This window comes from Protopterus annectens, chromosome 14.part0 (assembly GCF_019279795.1).
Source record: "Protopterus annectens isolate FY-2018-M chromosome 14.part0, PAN1.0, whole genome shotgun sequence".
Classification (NCBI taxonomy): domain Eukaryota; kingdom Metazoa; phylum Chordata; order Ceratodontiformes; family Protopteridae; genus Protopterus; species Protopterus annectens.
Window position 1 is genome coordinate 1,126,373,131 of NC_056748.1, and position 20,366 is coordinate 1,126,393,496.

Here is a 20,366-nt window from a genome sequence, read left to right on the forward strand (position 1 = left end):
ACCACGAAACACGAAGTGCAAAAGGTTCTTTTCCTTGACCCCGCGTCAAGGGGAGGCAGCTACGGATGCTCTAACCCAACCTTGGCCAACAGGACTGCTTTATGCTTTCCTTCCGATTCCACTCCTCCCCAAAGTCATCCAGAAAGCTTCCCAATTGGGGTCCACAATGATTCTAATTGCTCCGTACTGGCCTCGTCAGGTATGGTTCCCCTACCTACAGAAATATACTCTGGACGGTCCTTGGTTCTTGGATCTAACTCCGGACCTTCTGGTTCATCAGTCGGGACAACAGCACCAGTCCCTTCACACTTTGAAATTAACAGCTTGGCTCCTCCACTTCCGACTTTAGTCAGAAATCACACCTTGGACCCGGAAGTTATTCACATTTTATCTTCAGCCCACAAACCCACCACTAAGAAATTGTATCACAGTAAGTGGAAGAGGTTTGCTATCTGGGCTCAACTCAGAGGCTTAGACCCTATTACTGCCCCGATACCAGAGGTCTTGAAATTTTTAACATCCTTGTTTAATCAAGGATCTTCAGTCTCTACTATTAAAGTCCAACTAGCAGCTATCTCCAAATTTCACGATTCCATAGACCCACCTTTGATGAGCAGCAGATTATGTAAAACTTTCATGAAAGGTGCTGTGCTTTTAAGACCCCCAGTTTTTCATCCTGCGCTTCCGTGGGATCTTGATTTGATACTTCGTGCCTTAACATCTTCCCCCTTTGAACCAGCTGCTACATGTGAGTTGAAATATCTGTCTTGGAAAACTGCCTTCTTAATTGCAATTACCTCTGCAAGAAGAGTTTCAGAACTTCAAGCCCTATCTATCAAACCACCGTACTTGATTTTTCACAAGGATAGAGTATCACTTAGACCTAATCCATCTTTTGTCCCAAAAGTTTGCTCTAATCTCTGTCTCCAACAATCTTTAGAGCTACCAGTTTTCTTTCCAAAATTTTCAAACAAAGCGGAATACACCTTCCATACGTTGGATGTTCACAGGCAATTGCGCTTCTATCTAGATAGGACTCAGCAAATTCGGAAAACAGATCAATTGTTTGTGTCCTTTTCAGATAAACTGGGTAAAACCATCACTAAAGCTACTATTGCCAAATGGATCAGAGATTGCATAACTCAAGCTTATTCCTCTTCAAATAAGCAACTTACAACATCTGTCAAAGCTCACTCTACTAGAGCTATGGCTACCTCTATTGCATTCCATTCCAAGCTCGCTATTTCTGAAATTTGTGCTGCGGCTACTTGGTCCAACCCGCACACTTTCATTTCCCACTATAAATTGGATGTGGCATCTAAAGAACAAGCATCATTTGGTTCCACGGTACTCAGGAGTGTTTTCCAGTGAGCCACCCAGGATTTAGGTGCTAGGGACGCTGTCCCATCAGTCAGAATGTAGGCGAGATAGGATCACATAACATCTTTTAGTTATGTACTCACCATAACTTCAGATGTTTGGGATCCATCTCGCCTACATTCCTAATACCCACCCTCCTTCCCCCTGCCTTGGAGATCAGAAGAGATTGAACGGTTTGGGTTCTACTGTTTTTTATCTTGTATCATCTGCCAATGTTATATAAGCAGTGCATGCGTGTGTGCATGTATGCGGACAAACTAGATCTGGGGGACTGGTAGTGGTGCATCCTGGGATATAGTAAGCTCAGCCAATAAGAGACTTCGCTCTTTGGCATAAGCGTGCCGAGTTGGAGCCGAGGATCGGCTCCGAACCCATCAGTCAGAATGTAGGCGAGATGGATCCCAAACATCTGAAGTTATGGTGAGTACATAACTAAAAGTTTCTCCAATTCTGATGATGGCTAGAAATATCAGGCTTTCCTCACTGGCTCAGAGGATTTTAATTTCCACACACAAATCTTCAACTAGAAAAATTTATAAAAGTAAATGGCAGAGGTTTTCGATTTGGGCTCAACAAAAACATTTGGACCCTTTTACTGTTCCTACAGTTCTAGATTTTCTTGCTTCCATTTTCCAAGACAGGGCAAGCTTTTCTACTGTTAAGGTGCAACTGGCAGCCATCTCAAATTATCACATTGGAGACTGTTTATCTTCTCTGGTGTCATTTAAACTGTGCAAGACCTTCCTCAGAGGTACCTTTTTACTTAGACCTCCTATAAAGGACCCTTCTCCTCCTCAGGATTTTACCATGATGCTACAAGCTCTTGTTCAACTTCCCTTTGAACCTTCAACCAAGGCAGACTTAAAATATCTTTTATGGAAGACTGCATTTTTGGTAGCCATCACTTCAGCTAGGAGTGTATCTGAACTGCAAGCAGTGTCATCCAACCCCCCCATATTTGATTTTTCATAAAGATAGTGACCTTGCGTACTGGCCCTTCCTTTTTGCCCAAAGTCGCCTCCGAAAAGAGTATGTTAGGTCATCAACCCACCAGTTTTCTTCCCCAGTTTTCAAAACAAAAGTCGAATATACTCATCATCTAGATGTTCATAGATAACTACATTTTCACCTATATAGAACAACATCTTTCCAAAAAAAAAACTAGCTGGCTGTTTTCTTCTCAAATGTTAGGTTGGGAAGGCCAGTGTCACTTTGGCAAAATATATTACAGATTGCATATCACATGTATATTCTTCCAAAGGTGTTCCAGTACCTCAGTATGTCAAGGGTCACACTACTAGATTTTTGTCTACATCTGAAGCCTTCTGGTCCATGGTTTTGAGTGAGGACATTTGTGCAGCTGCTATTTGGTTGAACACTCATACCTGTGTTGCACATTATAAACTGGATATTGTCTGTAGAAGTAGAGCTGCTTTTGGTTCCACAGTGCTCCAGAATATCCTTCCATGAGGGCCACCCGAGGTTATTGTAGATAGGGACTCTGTCCCACAAGTTGATGAACGAATTAAAGTGACATTAGATAGAGGTTATGTACTCACTGTAATGTTCCATCTGTATTGTCCACTTTTATTCTTTAGCCTTCCCTCCTCCCTATCTACAACTGAGAGAGACATGACAGATATGCCTGTAGGAAATAATTTCCTGTTTGAGCCTCTGAACCATTTCCTCTCCATTTTGGATTTGTATGTAGAGCTAGATATACTATTTTTTGTTAGCAACAAACTCGGCCTGAGGTAGTCTGGGGGAATGAGGCATTATGGGTAAGGGTTATGGATTTGTGGCTTATTTATGAGTAACTGAATATTCAGTTGTGTTTTTAGGATTACAGATACCTGTTACTTTAAATGTCTAAATGGAGAGTTTATTTTTTGGCGCCAAAAATTCTTTAAATATGATTCATTATTGTTTATATGCGTTCTGATGAAGTCCACTTTTATGTGGATGAAAGCACTTAACGTGGAGGATTTGTGTGATTTTTCATTTCATTAAATGCTTAATTTTTCACCAGTCCGTGCATTGGCTATACTTTTGAAAACAGATCTCTGTTACGGTTTCTTTTGTTCCAGCTGTTCTGGTGTGCTTTTGTTACGATGTGGTGAGCTGGTTCTTGGTTTTACAAGAAGAAAGAAAATAGACAACACAGGTGGAACATTATGGGGGGTACATACCTTTATTTTGCCTGTTATCTATGAAATTTTATCACAATCAGACCTGGCCTCTAATTGATTCATTGAATTGGTAGTAATAAACTGAAAATTTAAAATGCATCTTAATGCATCATGTGATGAAAAAAAAAATGCAGAACTATTATGATAGTATTTAAAAAGTATTATACTGTTGTGGTACTTTTCAGAACACAAGAAATTGTGATTGAATTGGATATTATTTCCATGTTTATCAGTATAGATATTCATCGTGCATACAGCTGCAGTCATAACAGATGGGTTCTCCTGCCGTCAGGCAGGTCCTCGGTCGGCCGAATTCCAAAGTCTAGGTCCGGCGTCGGTTGTCGTCGCTTCTTCCCTGACGTCAGTGCGACAGGGGTATAAATGAACCAGCCGACGCCATTTTCTTCAGTCTTTCTTGCCGCGCAGTGCCCGAAGCAGAAGCAGTTCGCAAGTGCCGGTCGGCCAGCTCCTGAGATTACAAAAATTTGGAAACCGAAGTCTTCTTAAAAGCTAAGTACCCCGTTGGGGAAACTTTTCTTGCCTCAGACTGATATCAGACAAAGTTAATAATTGTATTTCCTATGGGAAGCAAATACCGCATAAGGATTTCCATTCCCTCTGTATGCCTTGTTTAGGCCCAGACCACGACGTCTCGGTCTGTCGCTTTTGTGCTACATTGAACAAACGCACTATTAAGCGTCGGGCGGAGTTCGCCCAGCATTATTTTGGGAAAGCATTTAACTATACTATGTCGTCGGATACTCCGACTCCGGTTTTGTCTAAAAAACGCAAAGACAAGGACCGACACACGAGGTCCGCGGCCTCTACCGACACCACGCCAAAGCCGACTACATGTGGTCCGGTTCTCAGTGAGGCGCCTATGCAGCCCCTGACTACCAACGACACTTATTTGACGGTATCTCCTGTGCCCGAGGTCGCAGGCTCCTCGGCCCACACCCCGACTACAGATACCGAAGCCACTCTTGGCGTTGAAACTCAGAATGTGGACAGGTCCACTTCCACTCAAGGTGTCTTCAGACCTTCCTCTTCTTTCTCCATCAAGGCTTTCACAAAGTCTAAAGCCACCATGCACTCTGAGACCAGCTACACAGGGCCCATCTCCAGGCCCCATGCCTAAGAAACAGATGCTTAAAATGGCTGAGGACTTAATTACTCTTATCAGAGGTTCTCAGCCCCCACCGGACAAAAGGCCCAGAGTGGAGGAAGATTCCCCCTCCTCTGATCAGGGCTCCATTATTTCAGAGCACTCTGATGATCAGGAACATTCTTACTCCCCTTTTGAAGACTCTGATGTGGAGGAGTCCATTCCTTCTGTCTCCCCCCAGAGGATTACTCATTTGGGGAAACTTTGCATACCTTAAGAGAACACTTCCACTGGGAAGGCCAAGATTATTCAGATTCCAAGAAAAGGCTCAGGGAATTTCTCTTGCTACCTCAGCACAGACCTCTGGCTATACCTCCTGTCTTGGACATCCTAGATGATGTTTACTCCGAGGCTTGCCTTAACCCGGACTCTCTACCTCCAGCTCCAGTTAAGCCTGGCAGGTACTACAGGGTTCCTGACTCACACCAATTTCTATACAAAAGCCATGCTGCTGACCCAGAAACCATCTCACAGGGCCCCAAGGGAGTTAAGGCCTCCATTGCTAAAAATCCATTACCTTCCGAGAGAGACTCCAGATCCTTAGAAAGGTGGGGAAAAAAGGTATATACCTTGGCTACCTTATCCATGAGGGCCTTAAACTGTCAGTTTCATATGCTAAAATACCAACAGTTTTTGTTATCACAATTGAAAAGTAAAATGTCACAATCTGAACAACCAGACTTGAAGGAGTTGCAGGATTTGATGCATAGTGCAGAACAAGTGGGTAAGCATACCTTACAATGTGGTTTTGATGCTCTAGAGGCCTCATGTAGAGCTGCTGTTACAGGATCAGTCATACGTAGGCATGCCTGGCTCAAGGAACAAGCCTTGCCTGATAATGTCAAAGCTAAATTACTAGACGCCCCTCTTCAAAAGGATGTACTATTTGGTGCTAATGCTGAGGAGGTGTTAAGGAAAATGGAGGAAAAGGCTAAATCAATGCAAACTGTGAAAGAATTTCTACAGGTTCAACCCCCACGTTTTAGTAGAAATTGGCCTTCCAAAAACTGGTCATTTCCTGCCACGGACAGACCCCAAAGAGGCAGATACAGGCGCCCGAGGGGCAGAGGACAAGCCCAAGGATCATTTAGAGGCAGACAATGGCAAGCTCCTACACAAAGAGGTGGTGAGGATAACTCGCAATCTTTCAGAAAGCAAACCCAATGACTTTCCTCTTTGCATGCCAATCAAGTCTCAAATGGCAGCCCCCTTAGGAGGAAAACTGGCATTATTTTCAAAAAATTGGCATATTGTCACAAAGGACAAATGGATCCTGGACATTATAAACAGAGGCTACAAATTCCACTTTCACACCCTTCCAAAAATGAGAGGCATGCCAAACCTGCCACACAATCAAAGGGCAGAGGCACAAAGGCAAATTACAGATCTCATTAACATGAAAGCTATTCAAGAGGTACATACGCACGAACAAGGTCAAGGTTTTTATTCAAGGCTATTTCTGGTGCCAAGGAAGGGAAAAGATTGGAGACCTATTTTGGACCTATCCATCCTAAACGTATTTCTACTAGTACCAAAATTCAAGATGCTCACTCTACAGCAACTTCTTCCCATGCTGGGCAAGGAGTCTTGGCTGGTAACATTGGACATCAAGGAGGCATACCTGCATGTCCCAGTTAGACAAAATTGCAGAAGGTACCTCAGATTTCTTGCAGGTTCAACCCATTATCAATTCTCTGCATTGCCCTTTGGCTTATCTACTGCGCCCAGAGTATTCACGAAATGCCTGGCATCAGTAATTGCCTACTGCAGACTTCAAGGGATACAAATATACCCCTATTTGGACGACTGCCTGATTCAAGCAGACAGCAAGCACATTCTTCTGAAACATCTGGCTTATGTAATAATGTTGTTGAACTCTCTGGGATACACAGTCAACAAAAAGAAATCAAGGCTAATACCCGCTCTGAAGATAATTTTCCTGGGTGCCAATTTGGACACAAACACCCAGATGGCCTACCTCACGCCAGAGAAGCAGGGGCAACTGATTCAATACTTCAGAACACTAGCAAATTGCACCAGGCTGACTGCAAGGAAAATCCTGCAGGCTCTGGGATTCATGGCATCGTGCATCTTACTAATCCCATGTGCAAAGCTGCATATGAGGAAACTACAATGGTACCTGAAAAACATATGGTCTCAACACAGCCATAGTTTGGAAACAATAATACCACTAATTCCATGTCTGCAAAAGGAATTTCTGTGGTGGGCTCAAGCATGTCAAACAAACACAGGTCTTCCATTCAGCAAGCCTCAAGCAAATCAAATCATCACAACAGACGCCTCGGACTACGCCTGGGGGGCGCACATGACAGATCGGTGCATTCAGGGCAAATGCTCCCAAAAAGAAATGCACCTTCACATCAATCAAAAAGAAATGCTAGCAGTAATAAATGCTATTATAGCTTTCAAGGACCTTCTACAACCAGGTCAACTATTGATAAGAACGGACAACACCACAGTTATGTGGTACATAAACAGGGAGGAACACATTCTTACCCCCTATGCAGACTGGCCATGTCACTTTGGAACATGGCCATGGACTTACAAATGGAACTACAAGCACAGTACTTGCCAGGCAAGGAAAACACGCTGGCAGACAATCTAAGCAGGAATATGACAGATCCACACGAATGGAAATTGCATCCAAAAGTTTTTGCAGAAATAATCAAGAATGGGGAAGGCCAGACCTAGATCTCTTTGCCTCCCACAAAAATCATCAATTGACAAAATTCTGCTCAAGGATCTTCCATCCAAAGGCCTGGAGAGTGGACACTCTCTTTCAGTTGGACATCAATGACAGTTTATGCCTTCCCACCTCTTCCTCTGCTGCCCAAAGTTCTGTTGAAGACCAGAGCAGACAGACCAAAGATGATTCTCATTGCTCCAGACTGGCCAAGGCAACACTGGTACCCACTCCTGAGGAGCCTGACGCATTCCCCACCATGGACCCTGCCTCTAATGCCTCTTCTTCTGACTCAGCACAGCTTTAAAACTCTTCACAGCCAGCTAAAAACACTCAATCTAGCCGCATGGAAGATTCCTTAGCATCACAACAGGCCCTACTCTCCAAGGAGGTGCAGGATGTCATTTTGGAGGCCAGAAGGCCATCAGCTAGAAAAGCTTACTCTGCAAAATGGAAACGTTTTTGTGTCTGGAATGAGAAAAAGGGCCAGGATCCTGGAAAACTGAATTTACCTCAAATACTACAATAATTGGCTGAACTGCTAAGCAGTGGACTTTTTCTCCTCCATCAAAATCCATGCCTCAGCCATTTCTGCAGAATACAACACTGATCCACCTTTATTCTCTCACCCTCTCTTAAGACAGTTCCTTAGAGGGGCTAAGAATTTAAGACCTCCAAGGAAACAACCAATACCTGCTTGGGATCTTAATTTCATTCTGGAAAAACTGACCTTGCCTCCCTTTCAGCCAGCTGCCTCATCAGATTTGCAATATTTGTCCTGGAAAATAGCTTTCCTTCTGGCTATCACCTCAGCTCGTAGAGTTTCAGAACTACAGGCTCTCATGGCTGTCCAGCCTTTTATCATCTTCCATCAGGACAGAGTTTCCTTACAAACCAACCCGTCCTTTATGCCTAAAGTGGTATCCAGGGTAGCTTTAAATCAGGCCATACATTTTACCTACTTTTTACCCTAATCCTCAAAACAAAGGGGAGAGATTACTACATTCCTTGGACATCCACAGACAACTGCGTTATTATTTGGACAGAACCAAGCCTTTCAGAAAATCAGAACAGCTCTTTGTGGCCTATGTGGTAGGAGCTCAAGGAAAGCCAATTTCCAAACAGACGATCTCAAAATGGATAGCCCACTGCATACGCTTTTGCTATTCCTTTCATGGCAAAACTGTACCTACAGGCATTAGAACTCATTCCACCAGGGCCACAGCCACCTTTGCAGCCTTCCTCAGAGGAGTTCCTACCAAGGATATTTTGGAAGCAGCCACTTGGAGTTCTGTGCATACCTTCTCCAAGCACTACAACCTACCATTATACTCCAAATCTAGAGCAGGCTTTGCCACTGCAGTCTTGCAGGGCATTTTGGCTCCTCCTAGTTCCACCTAGTGCCTACCACCCCTTTCTTAGCTTTGGGATTCTACCCATCTGTTATGACTGCAGCTGTATGCACGATGAACATAGTACAGTTTTGTACCTACCATAAATGTAGATGTTCGAGTGTTAATACAGCTGCAGTCCAGGTTTCCCTCCCTCCTTCCCCTCTTGGGACAGGCCTATAGGCTAACACATCCTAATACAACCTGATTGGGGTATTCATTTATGATGTATTTGCTTGCAACTACTGTATTTTGATTATATTGCACTGCATTATTACACAACTTTATGTATTGCCTTCCTCTGGGGGCACCTGACATCTGGGGCAAGAAAAACTGAAGAAAATGGCGTAGGCTGCTTCATTTATACCCCTGTCACACTGACGTCAGGGAAGAAGCGACGACTACCGACGCCGGACCTAGACTTTGGAATTCGGCCGACCGAGGACCCACCTGACGGCAGGAGAACCCATCTGTTATGACTGCAGCTGTATCAGCACTCGAACATCTACATTTATGGTAGGTACAAAACTGTACTTTTTCTCAACTGTTGAATGATATCTGAATGAAAACTAGACTAGCAGTAAATATAAATTGTGTACTGGCTGTTTCATTATTCTTGTTTTAGTCTAATGTAGAAACAAACTGGTAAAGTATTACAGCAAGTATGGACTGTAGTTTACAGTGGCTCATACTAGATATAGTTCCAGAAACTGATTACATTTGCCCACAATAGTGAAAGTGGAGCAGAGTGGTGTTGGCCCTGATTACACTCTAAATGACTCAACTCTGATAGGTTAATCAGACTATTATGAGAGTGTGTAGATCGTGCCAGCTTGCCCACCCTTGAAGGCAATGTGTTGTGCAGTGCTGTTACAGTGACGGTTGTCCTAGAGAAGGCCTTGGAAGTGCAGCTTCTGCTCTTTAAGTTCAGTGGTGGGTCATTTGTACCAGTCAAAATAATGGAAAGCAATGCATGTGGGAGCTGCTGATTATGCATTGCATGTACCTGCATTGTGATCAGCATAATGGGCATGAGCAATGGCAGTGTGCTTTGTGGCCATTGAAGGGGACACATTTAAGAGATTATGCATTGCATGTACCTGCATTGTGATCAGCATAATGGGCATGAGCAATGGCAGTGTGCTTTGTGGCCATTGAAGGGGGACACAGTTAAGAGATCCGACACAAATTTCTTGGGCCTTGCTGGATATGATGTCTTTAATTGGTCTCTCTCTTAGCTCCCTATTCTAGTGTTCACAAAAGTGAGGCCTGGGAGAAGCGAATGGGTCTATACGTGATAGCAGCATTGTAGCTGGTGGGGGTCAAGGGTCAGAAAGTGTGAAAAAGGGGGTGGGCAGGGTTAGAGTGGGAACTCAAAACTTTTTTTTATTTTTAAATTCCCAGAGAACATCTCCAGATATCTATTTAGGCATATGTGTAGAGAATTTTATTTTACCAGGAAAGTCCAGCTGGGCATGTGTCCTTTTTCATTGGAGGCCCGCAGAGATGAATTCCAGGTTATAAAGTAATATAGTAAAAGTACTTCATATTAACAAAGACAAAACAGTTTTAGACATTGCTACTATAGATGCAACATCAAGTAGGACTTATAGTAATTACTGAGGAGTTATTTGTTTTGTTTTATTTATTTTATTTATTTTAGCTATTTATTTTGTTCAGAAGACTTTAATTTGTGTGTTTTTTTTCTTTTAATAATAGGACCTGAAATTTCGAATGCAGGAAGCTATGACACAGGAAGTATCTGATGTTTTCAGTGACACTACAACTCCAATCAAATTATTAGCTGTGTCAGCTACGGCACCCCCAGATGCCCCTAACAGAGAGGAGGTAAGAAAGAACTTTGCCTAGAGGAATGTGGAATTTTTCTGCATATTCTTTCAGGGTTTGAGACTTTTGTACCATAAACCTTACTTTTAAACTGCAGAACATCCATTTCTTTTTTGATAATGCATTTTATCCTTTAAAGGGTCTAAGGGACATTGGTTGTTGTCATGGTAGGCACTAGGCCCAAGGCATTAAAATTTGTTATGTACAGGATGTTGGCCTAATGCAGAATGCACACTTTCTCATTCTACACACACACACACACACACACACATATGTATACCAACAGGCAATTTGAGAATGTCCATTCACCTACTGCATATCTTTAGAGGGTGGGAGGACGTTTCAGCACATTATTCCCATGAAGACGTGTGGAGGAGATGAAGAAGGTACCCCGACAGAGAAACAAAGTAAATGGGTTTTGCTGTGAGGCATCAGTGCTACTTGCTGCATCACTGCTATAGAATGTTGTAAAAAATTGTCCCTCATCTCCCCCTCCTCAGACATACAGAGTGGAGTGATGTTACAAAAATGTTAAGCTGAGTGACTTCAATTGCTGGAAGAATTAGTAAATTCCACCCCATCAATGGTTGTTTTGATTGGTGTCAAGGAATGATTTATTAAGGGGGTGCAGTCAAATGTGAAAAGTTAAGTTGCAGTATGGCATTTTCTGATTGTTTATATCTCTCAGCGTCATTCTGTCTGCTTAGGACCCCCCCAAAAAAAAACAACTCTCTCTACCTTCCTTTCATCTGCAGCAGATAGCTTAAAAATAAGATGTTTATAGAATCCTGTCTACCCACTTCTACCATGAAGCCTTTCGTTGTAGGATGTAGAGTTAGGAAGTCTGACATACTGGTAGTTAGATTTGCTCTTTGCAGCTGTGCAAAAAATGTGTTACTACAGTTATGTCTGTGCTATGTTACAGTTTTATAAACATTTTCAGAGAGTTCATGAAGATATAGCTGCTGCTCACTTGAGAAAAGGCAAAGTGTCAGTTGATGAGGCAGCATGATTTACACTTGCTTTTCTTGTACAACTGAAATGTTATGCAGCAAGTTCAAATATTAAGTGTAGTTTGATAGTCCCTTGAGCAAGGACCTCTAAAAATCTAACCATAACACTTCATGTTCACATTCTGTGAAATAAGCATTGGAAGAGTATTAGAGAACAGGGTGGACAAATTAAACTTCAATCAGAGGCGTTCACCATGGGTAAGGGACCTTGCTGTGCATTAACCAAGGGATGCTAGTGGCGATTCCTAACAGAACCTTTAGGTGAGATTCTGACATGAATCTTCTCTCTGCTGCTGTTTGAGCCTGTTTGTTTTCACTTTCCTAAATGTGTTCGTATAATGTGTACACATCATACAAGCAAGACAATTATGTACAATAACATACCACTGTTATACTCTTGAAAACACCATTTAGAGTGAAATTCCTGCATGTTGGAGGGTGGTGATTTGCCCTAAATTACTGCAGTGACAAATGTGCATTGTGAAGCTGCTCTTTCATTTGTCTGGTGGATTGGTGTAGAATGAGTTGTACTCTTATTAGAGTGAGGAGGGCATTCAGTACTGGACCTCCCCGGATTAGAAAGGCCTTCGAGTATACAGCACAATGATTTGGAGCAAGTAAAGTTGTAACTTCTCTCTCAGAACCGACAGCTTGTATTTTAAACAACTTTGATATCTACAGTAATAAACTGTGAGCACCTTTTACATCAGGGTATTGATAGGGATGACTCCAGACGCATGGTTAAACTTGCTCTCCTAAAGGTCGTACAGTGATCTGAGTTTGTAGTGTTGTTGCATGGATGTTCGTGTTACCCTGCTGCAGTCATCACACTTGGGTTATCCTGTCGTCAGGCGGTCCCGCAGTCGGCCGGAATTCCAAAGTCTTGGTCCGGTGTCGGTTGCTGTCGCTTCTTCCCTGACGTCAGTGTGCCAGGGGTATATATAATGCATTGCCAGAGTGAGGAAAACCATCTAAAGTGAAGTACCCCACGGGGGACACTTTCTTGCTTTTAACCGATGTCAGAGAAAGTCAGTAATTGTCTCAGTTGTGGAAAGCAGATGTTCTTCGTGTTTCACTGTTGCAGTCATTACATTTGGGTAATCTGCTGGCAGGTTGCCCTCAGTCGGCCTGATTAACAAAGTCTTGGGTCCTGCGTTGGTTGCTGTCCCTTCTTTCGTGACGTCAGGTCGTCAGGGGTATAAAACATGCAGCCGACGCCATTACATCAGTCTTTCTTGCCACGCAGTTGCAGAAGCAGTTCGCAAGTGCCGGTCGGCCGACTCCTGAAATTTTTGTTTTCGAGTTTTAGAACCGAAGTCTTCAACTAAAAGCTAAGTACACCATTGGGGAAACTTTTCTTGCTCCTTACCGATGTCAATAAAAGCTAATAATTGCATTACTTGTGGGAAGCAAATACCTCATAAGGATTTTCATTTGTACTGTATTCCTTGCCTAGGCACTGACTACAACATGTCTTGCTGTCGGTTTTGTGCTAAATTTAATCAACGCAATGACTACAACATGTCTTGCTGTCGGTTTTGTGCTAAATTTAATCAACGCACGATTAAACATTGGTATATTTTTGCTTCTAAATATTTTGGCTCAAGATTTAACTATCCAGAAATGTCGGTTAGCAATCAGACTACCGGAATATCTAAAAAGTGCAAAGAAAAAGAGACAGACCGTCGAGGTTCAAAACCGACGACGCTTCTCCTAAACCAGTCGACGGTTCACCGGTGCTCAGTGAGGCGCTTTTGCAGCCACTATTACTCCCTACATCCGATTCACAGGCCTCTACTGAGACCCATTCCGGAGTCCCGTATGCTGCAAGATGCTTCAATTATGGAACCTGTGTATGTCTCTACCTTAGATGGGTCCGGAGTCGCTGTGCAGGCACTGGCGTCTGAGGGTGTTTTCAGACCTACAGATTTGTATATTAGACTGACGCCATCTTCAGAACTAAGGCCAAAATCTAAATCTGTCTAAAAAACCAATGCCTGGGCCACATCTGCAGGCCCCTATGCCTAAAAACAAATGATCAAAATGGCTGAAGATTTAATTACTCTGATCAGGGGTAGCCAACCCCCGCCTTCTAAGAGGCCTAGGCAAGACATTGATTATGTATTTTCTGAACAGGATTCTATTTCTTCTGACTCTTCTAATGAACAGGATTTGTCTATTCCTACTTATAAGGACTCCGATGCAGAGGATTCCATTCCTTCTGCTTCTCTCCCTGAGGATTTTTCTTTTGGGGAAGCTTTACATGCCTTTAGGGAACATTTCCACTGGGAAAGTCAGGATTTCTCTGAATCTAAAAAGAGACTTGGGGGTTTTCTTCTACTTCCTCAGCATCGGCCTTTGGCTATACCTCCTGTTCTAGACATTGCTGTTGATGTATTTTCAGAATCTAGTATGACTCCTGATTCTCTGCCTCCGGCTCCTTGTAAGCCAGGCAGATACTACAGGGTTCCTGACTCCTACAAATTCCTTTTCAGAAACCCTATTGCTTATCCTGAAACCATTTCTCAGGGTCCCAAGGGCATTAAGGCCTCTACTGCCAAAAATCCTACCCCTTCTGATAGAGACTCCATGGTGCTGGATAGACGGAGTAAAAAGGTTTACACGTCTGCAACCTTGGCAGTCAGGGCTTTAAGCTGTCAGTTTTATATGCTTAAATATCAACAGCATATCATGGGACTACTTAAACAGAAAATGATGTTAAGCTCTGACTGTGTGGAAAATAAAGAATTGCAGGATTTATTGCATTCAGCTGAACAAGTTGGAAAACATACTTTGCAATGTGGTTTTGATTCCTTGGAGGCCTCTTGCAGGGCTGCTGTAACTGGATATGTGCTAAGAAGGCATGCTTGGCTCAAAGAGCAAACTCTGCCTGACCATGTTAAAGCAAAATTGTTGGATGCTCCTTTACAACATGACCGTCTCTTTGGTAGTAAGACTGAAGAAGTGTTAAAAAAGATGGAAGATAAAGCTAAATCTATGCAAACTGTGAAAGATTTCTTACAAGTGCAACCTCCAAGATTTAGTAGGCTCTGGCCTACTAAAAACTGGTCCTTTCCAGTCCCCTCGAGAGCCGCTCAAGTCAAATCAAGACGTTTGAAAGGCTCCAGGTTTCAGTCACAAGGAACTTTTAGAACAAAACAATGGGGTGCCTTCACCTCCAAATCTGGAAGCAACAAGGCACCTCCCTATGGTAAACAGTCTCAATGACTTCCCTCTACTATCACCAAGCACTTGCCTCTTAGCCGCCCCTTTGGGGGGGAAACTAGCACTTCATGCACAAAACTGGCAACTTTTTACCCAGGGCAAATGGGTTTTAAATATAGTATCCCAGGGATACAGATTTCACTTCCACACGTTGCCAATCCCAAATGGATGGCTAGATCTGCCCCCAAATCAGTGGGCAGAGGCCCAGAAACAAGTTCAGTTCCGCATGAACATGGGGGCTATTAACCCAGTACCAGAAGAGGAAAAGAGACTAGGTTTCTATTCCAGACTTTTCTTGGTACCCAGAAAAGACAGATCATGGCTTCCAATTCTGGACTTATCCACTCAACACATTTCTGGACATTCCAAAATTCAAGATGCTGACTCTTCAACAGTTACTACTTATGCTAGGCAAAGATGCCTGGTTGGTAACTCTAGACTTAAGAGGCTTACCTGCATATCCCAATCAGGGAATCTTGCAGAAGATACCTCCGCTTCAAAGCAGGCTACACTCATTACCAGTTCTCTGCACTGCCCTTTGGCCTATCTACTGTGCCCAGGGTCTTCACAAAGTGCCTGGCTCCAGTTATTGCATTTTGCAGGCAAAGAAGTATTCAAATATATCCATACCTGGATGATTGTCTAATTCAGGCAGAAAGCCAGGCCATCCTTTTGAATCTGGCGTTTGTAAAAAGGATTCTAACTTGTCTGGGGTACACCATAAATGAGAAGAAATCACAACTGGTACCCTGTCAACAAATTACATTCCTGGGAGCAAGCTTGAGTACAACTTCCCAGATGGCTTACCTCACGCCAGAAAAGCAAATTAATTTCATAGGTTCATAGGTAGGTACTAGGCTATCGGCCCTAGGGCCCATACAAGCCTAGCCAAAAAATGTACCCTTGCTTTTGACACCCAAGAAATTTATTTTCCTGTGCCACTGTCGAGCAGAGCCACAGAAGTGATCCCCGGGGTGAATTTCCCATTTCCCATCCAATCATCAAGATTTTTCTTGAAGAGTGCTAATGAGGAGCTCTGTTTGACATAGGTAGTCTTTCCAGAGTATGGGAAGTCTCTGGGACAGGAATCTATCCCTCCAGCATGTTCTGTTTATTGTGGTGACAAGGTTTAGGTCCCTAAAGCGTGTAGCTCGGAGGGATTGGGATTTCTTTAAGTGGAACATGTCCAACAGCTCTGGGTTTGACATAGCTTTGTATGTTAGGCAGAGATCGCCCCTGAGTAGGCGATATGCGATGGAGTAAAGCTGTAGATTTTGAGACGGTCTGCATAGGGCATCTGTCTGAGGCCAGTAATCCTCTTTGTGAGGTATTTCTGTGGTCTGTCCAGTTGTTATAGATATCTTGTGAGGTACATACCAAAAGGGGTGTTGTACTCTATAATGGGTCTGAGTGATGAGTAGAGAGAAACAATGACCTCTTTTTTTCTGGATGAGAATCCTTTTGTGATGAGATCAGCCATGTAGAAGGATTTCCTGACCACTGTGGCGATGTGATTATCAAAGGAGAGACAACTGTCCACCTGTGTCTCAAGGTCTCTTATCACATTTTCGGCATTAAGTAGACTACCAGCTATGTGGTAGTTCATGGGTACAGAGTTTTTACCAAAGGGGATGACAATACACATTTTGGCATTGAGCTTCAGGCCATGGCTTTGACACCAGGTATCTGTCTCAGTGAGGCCCTTTTGTAGTTTGTCCACATCGTTAGGAGTTTCGATTATGGCTCCTAGTTTGCAGTCATCTGCAAACTTTGTTAGCCAAAGACTTTCTGTGTTGGCCTGCACTTCAGAGAAGTAGATACCAAACGGGAGACAGGATTGAACCCTGTGGTTCTACACTTATCACTGGTCTGATGTCGGATTTGGAATCCGCTACTTTCACAGTGTGGGTTCTGTCCATGAGCCAGTTGGCAACCCATCTTGTGACATAGGGATTTATACCTAGTTTAGTGAGCTTATCTATAATTCCAGAGTGGGGGATGGTGTCGAAAGCCTTGGCGAGATCTAGATAAGCTGTGTGAACCATTTTACCTTCATCTATGGCTTTGGTGACTGCTTCTGTCAATCAGGTTTAGGAGACATGATCTGCCTTTTACAAATCCAAACTGGGTAGGGTCCAGAGTTTGGAGATTACCGATGTCTTTGTTTGAGTTCCACGATGATACGTTCCCTGGCCTTGCAGACCAGGGTCGTCAGGCTAATGGGGCGGTAGTTCCCGGGGTCCGTCGTGGCTCCCCCTTTGTGGAGTGGGATAACCGTCGCTATGCGCCATTCAGTGGGTTCAAAGCCTGAGGTGTGGCAATGATTGAACATGGTACTTGGGTAGGGTGCCAGTTCATTCTGTAGTTTGTGTAGCCTGGGATATTGTCAGGTCCCATGGATGCTGTGTTCTTGGCTTTGGAGAGTGTGTTTTTTTACCTGTGCAGTCGTGATTATAGGAACTTTGCATTCTTCCGGTATAGAGATGGGCCCTCTAGGGGGTGAGAGGGGGGTAAAGTTAGCACTGAACCTATCTGCTAGGATGTTGGCAATATCAGTTGGTTCTGTATGTTTAGTGCCATTGTGCTGTAACTCAGAGCAGATCTGAGTCTTCCCATTTAGATTCTTGACATAGCTATAGAATGCTTTGTGGTTGTCTTTAGAGTCAGTGGCAATTTTGTTTTTGTAACTAGCTTTGGAGGATTTTATGAGGGATCTCAGCTTCTTACTGAGGTTGACCAGGGAGTTCCTCCAGTCATGGGATTTTACACTTTTGCAACAGTTTCTTTCTTCTGTTGTAGAGTTTGTTTATGGCAGAGGACCTCCAGATTGGCTTCCTTTTTTTGGAGGATAACCCCTTGGTTCTATTAGGGATAGCATGATCCATGCACTTGTGTAAGTGCTTATAAAGGGCATTTGTGTAGGATTCGGCAGTCATACCTCCATTGTCCGTCTGCATGGGTGTCATGAAGTTTGCCACTTCTGCCTTAAGAAGTGTGAAGTTGGCTTTGGAGAAGTTTTTTCGATGGTTTCCCTAATTGGGGCTGGGGGTGGGATGTGGATGTCTAGGCTGATTAGCTTGTGGTCGGATCTGACCAACGAGGAATTGACCTCTGGTGTGGAACACCATTTTCCCATGTTGGTAATGACCAGGTCTAGGATATTGCTACCCCAGGTGGGGGTGTGAATAAGTTGATCCAAGGCGTTGGAATTTGACTACCTATTTCAAACAAGTGGCCACAAAAACCCTGCTATCTGCAAGACAAATACTGCAAGCCTTGGGGTTCATGGCCTCCTGCATTCTTCTAATTCCATATGCAAGACTGCATATGAGGAAACTACAGTGGTATCTAAAAAGCCTATGGAGTCAACATTCTCACAGCCTAGAAACAATGATTCCTGTCATACCTTGCCTATGCCTAGAGTTCCTCTGGTGGGCAGAGGCCTGCCACCAAAACAAGGGACTACCTTTCACACTACCCTCTGCTGCCCAAACCCTAACAACAGATGCATCAGACTATGCATGGGGGCTTCACCTGGCAGGGAAGTACATTCAGGGCAAATGAAACCCAAGTCAAATGCACCTACGTATCAATCAAAAAGAAATGTTAGCTGTACAGAATGCTCTCACAGCCTTTCAAGATCTGCATTCTTCCAGGACAACTAATGGTAAAGACGGACAACACCACGGTTATGTGGTACATAAACAAGCAGGGGGGTACACATTCCTACCCCCTCTGCAGACTAGCCATGGTATTGTGGAACACAGCCTTGAGCTACCAAGTGCACCTACAAGCTCAATTCCTGCCAGGAAAGTTAAATACACTGGCAGATGGACTAAGAAGAAACCTCATGGACCCACACGAGTGTAAACTGGAACCAAGGATTTTCAACATGTTGACAAGCGAATGGGGGAGCCCAGACATAGATCTATTTGCTTCCCCCCAGAATTACCAATTGGACAGGTTTTGCACAAGGACTCCCCACAAACAAGCTTGGAAAGTGGATGCTCTGTCCTTCAGTTGGAAAAACCCATCAGTCTACGCCTTCCCCCTGCTGCCTCTGCTCTCCAAAGTTCTACAACAGGGCAAACCAAGGATGATTTTGATTGCTCCAGACTGGCCACGCCAACACTGGTACCCCCTCCTGCGCAGTGTCGCAGTTATCTTCATGGCACCTGCCTTAGACCCCTTCCCTGTTGTCTCAGCAGGAGAACCAGATTCTGCACCCTCAACTTCCAACATTGAACCTTGCAGCCTGGCTAATTGCTTAAACTCACCCTTATCATCCCTCCGCAAACCTGTGATGGATGTCTTAGAGGCAAGGAGGCCTAGTACTAGAAAATCTTATGCTGAAAAATGGAAAAGATTCTGTGCCTGGAACCAATCTCAAGGGATGAGCACAGCAGCGCCCAATTTACCTCAGATTTTGCAATACTGAACTGAGATGCTTCACAAGGGCCTGTCTTTGTCCTCCATTAAAATCCACGCCTCAGCCATTTCAGCTCATTTATAACACAGAACCTCCCCTCTTCTCTCATCCTCCCCTCAAGCAGTACCTCAGAGGGGCCAAAAATTTGAGACCACCCAGGAGAGCTCCAACCCCTGCCTGGGACCTTAACTTTGTATTTGAGAAACTCACTCTACCTCTTTTCGAGCCAGCTGCCACTGCAGACTTAAATTTTTTTCTTGGGAAACCGCTTACCTTTTAGCAATCACTTCAGCTAGAAGGATTTCTGAATTACAGGCCCTTATGGCAGTGGAGCCTTTCATCAACTTTCATGCGGACAGGGTGTCACTCAGGACCAATCCATCGTTCATGCCCAAGGTGGTATCCAGTGTGGCTCTTAATCAATCGATTCATTTGCCAACCTTCTTTCCCAATCCACAGAACAAAGGGGAAGAGATTCTACATTCCTTGGATGTGCACAGACAACTTAGATTCTACTTGGACAGGACTAAACCTCGAAGAAAATCTGAACAACTGCTGGTAGCATTTGCTGCAGGGGCAGAGGGAAAGGCTGTTTCAAAACAAACCCTTTCTAAATGGATAAGCCATTGCATTCATTTCTGCTATAAGCACCATGGAAAACCTATCCCCCAGGGGATCAGATCTCACTCAACCAGGGCTGCATCTACTTCTGCAGCCTTTCAGAGGTGTTCCTACCAGTGACATCCTAGAAGCTGCTGCATGGAGTTCTGTACATACTTTCACCAAACATTATCATTTGCCAATTTTTTCAAAGTCCAGAGCTGGCTTTGCCACTGCTGTCTTGCAGGGTCCTATAGCTGGCCCTAATGCTATATAAACTCCTCCTCCCAATCATAGCTTTGGGAATCTACCCAAATGTAAGGACTGCAACAGTGAAACACGAAGAACATAGTACAGTTGTGTACACTTACCATAAATGTAGATGTTAGAGTGTATTCACTGTTGCAGTCCTGGTTGCCCTC

The 20,366-nt window shown here is 43.8% G+C and overlaps 1 protein-coding gene across 1 annotated transcript in view; it reads left to right on the plus strand.

Moving 5' to 3' along the window:
• Positions 1 to 20,366, plus strand: part of VCL (vinculin) — a 1,795,541-nt gene that overhangs the window by 1,015,220 nt on the left and 759,955 nt on the right. Inside the window, exon 16 of the mRNA XM_044055664.1 lies at positions 10,549 to 10,677. Coding sequence (XP_043911599.1) covers positions 10,549 to 10,677 — 129 coding nt within the window. The remainder of the gene's footprint in view (positions 1 to 10,548; positions 10,678 to 20,366) is intronic.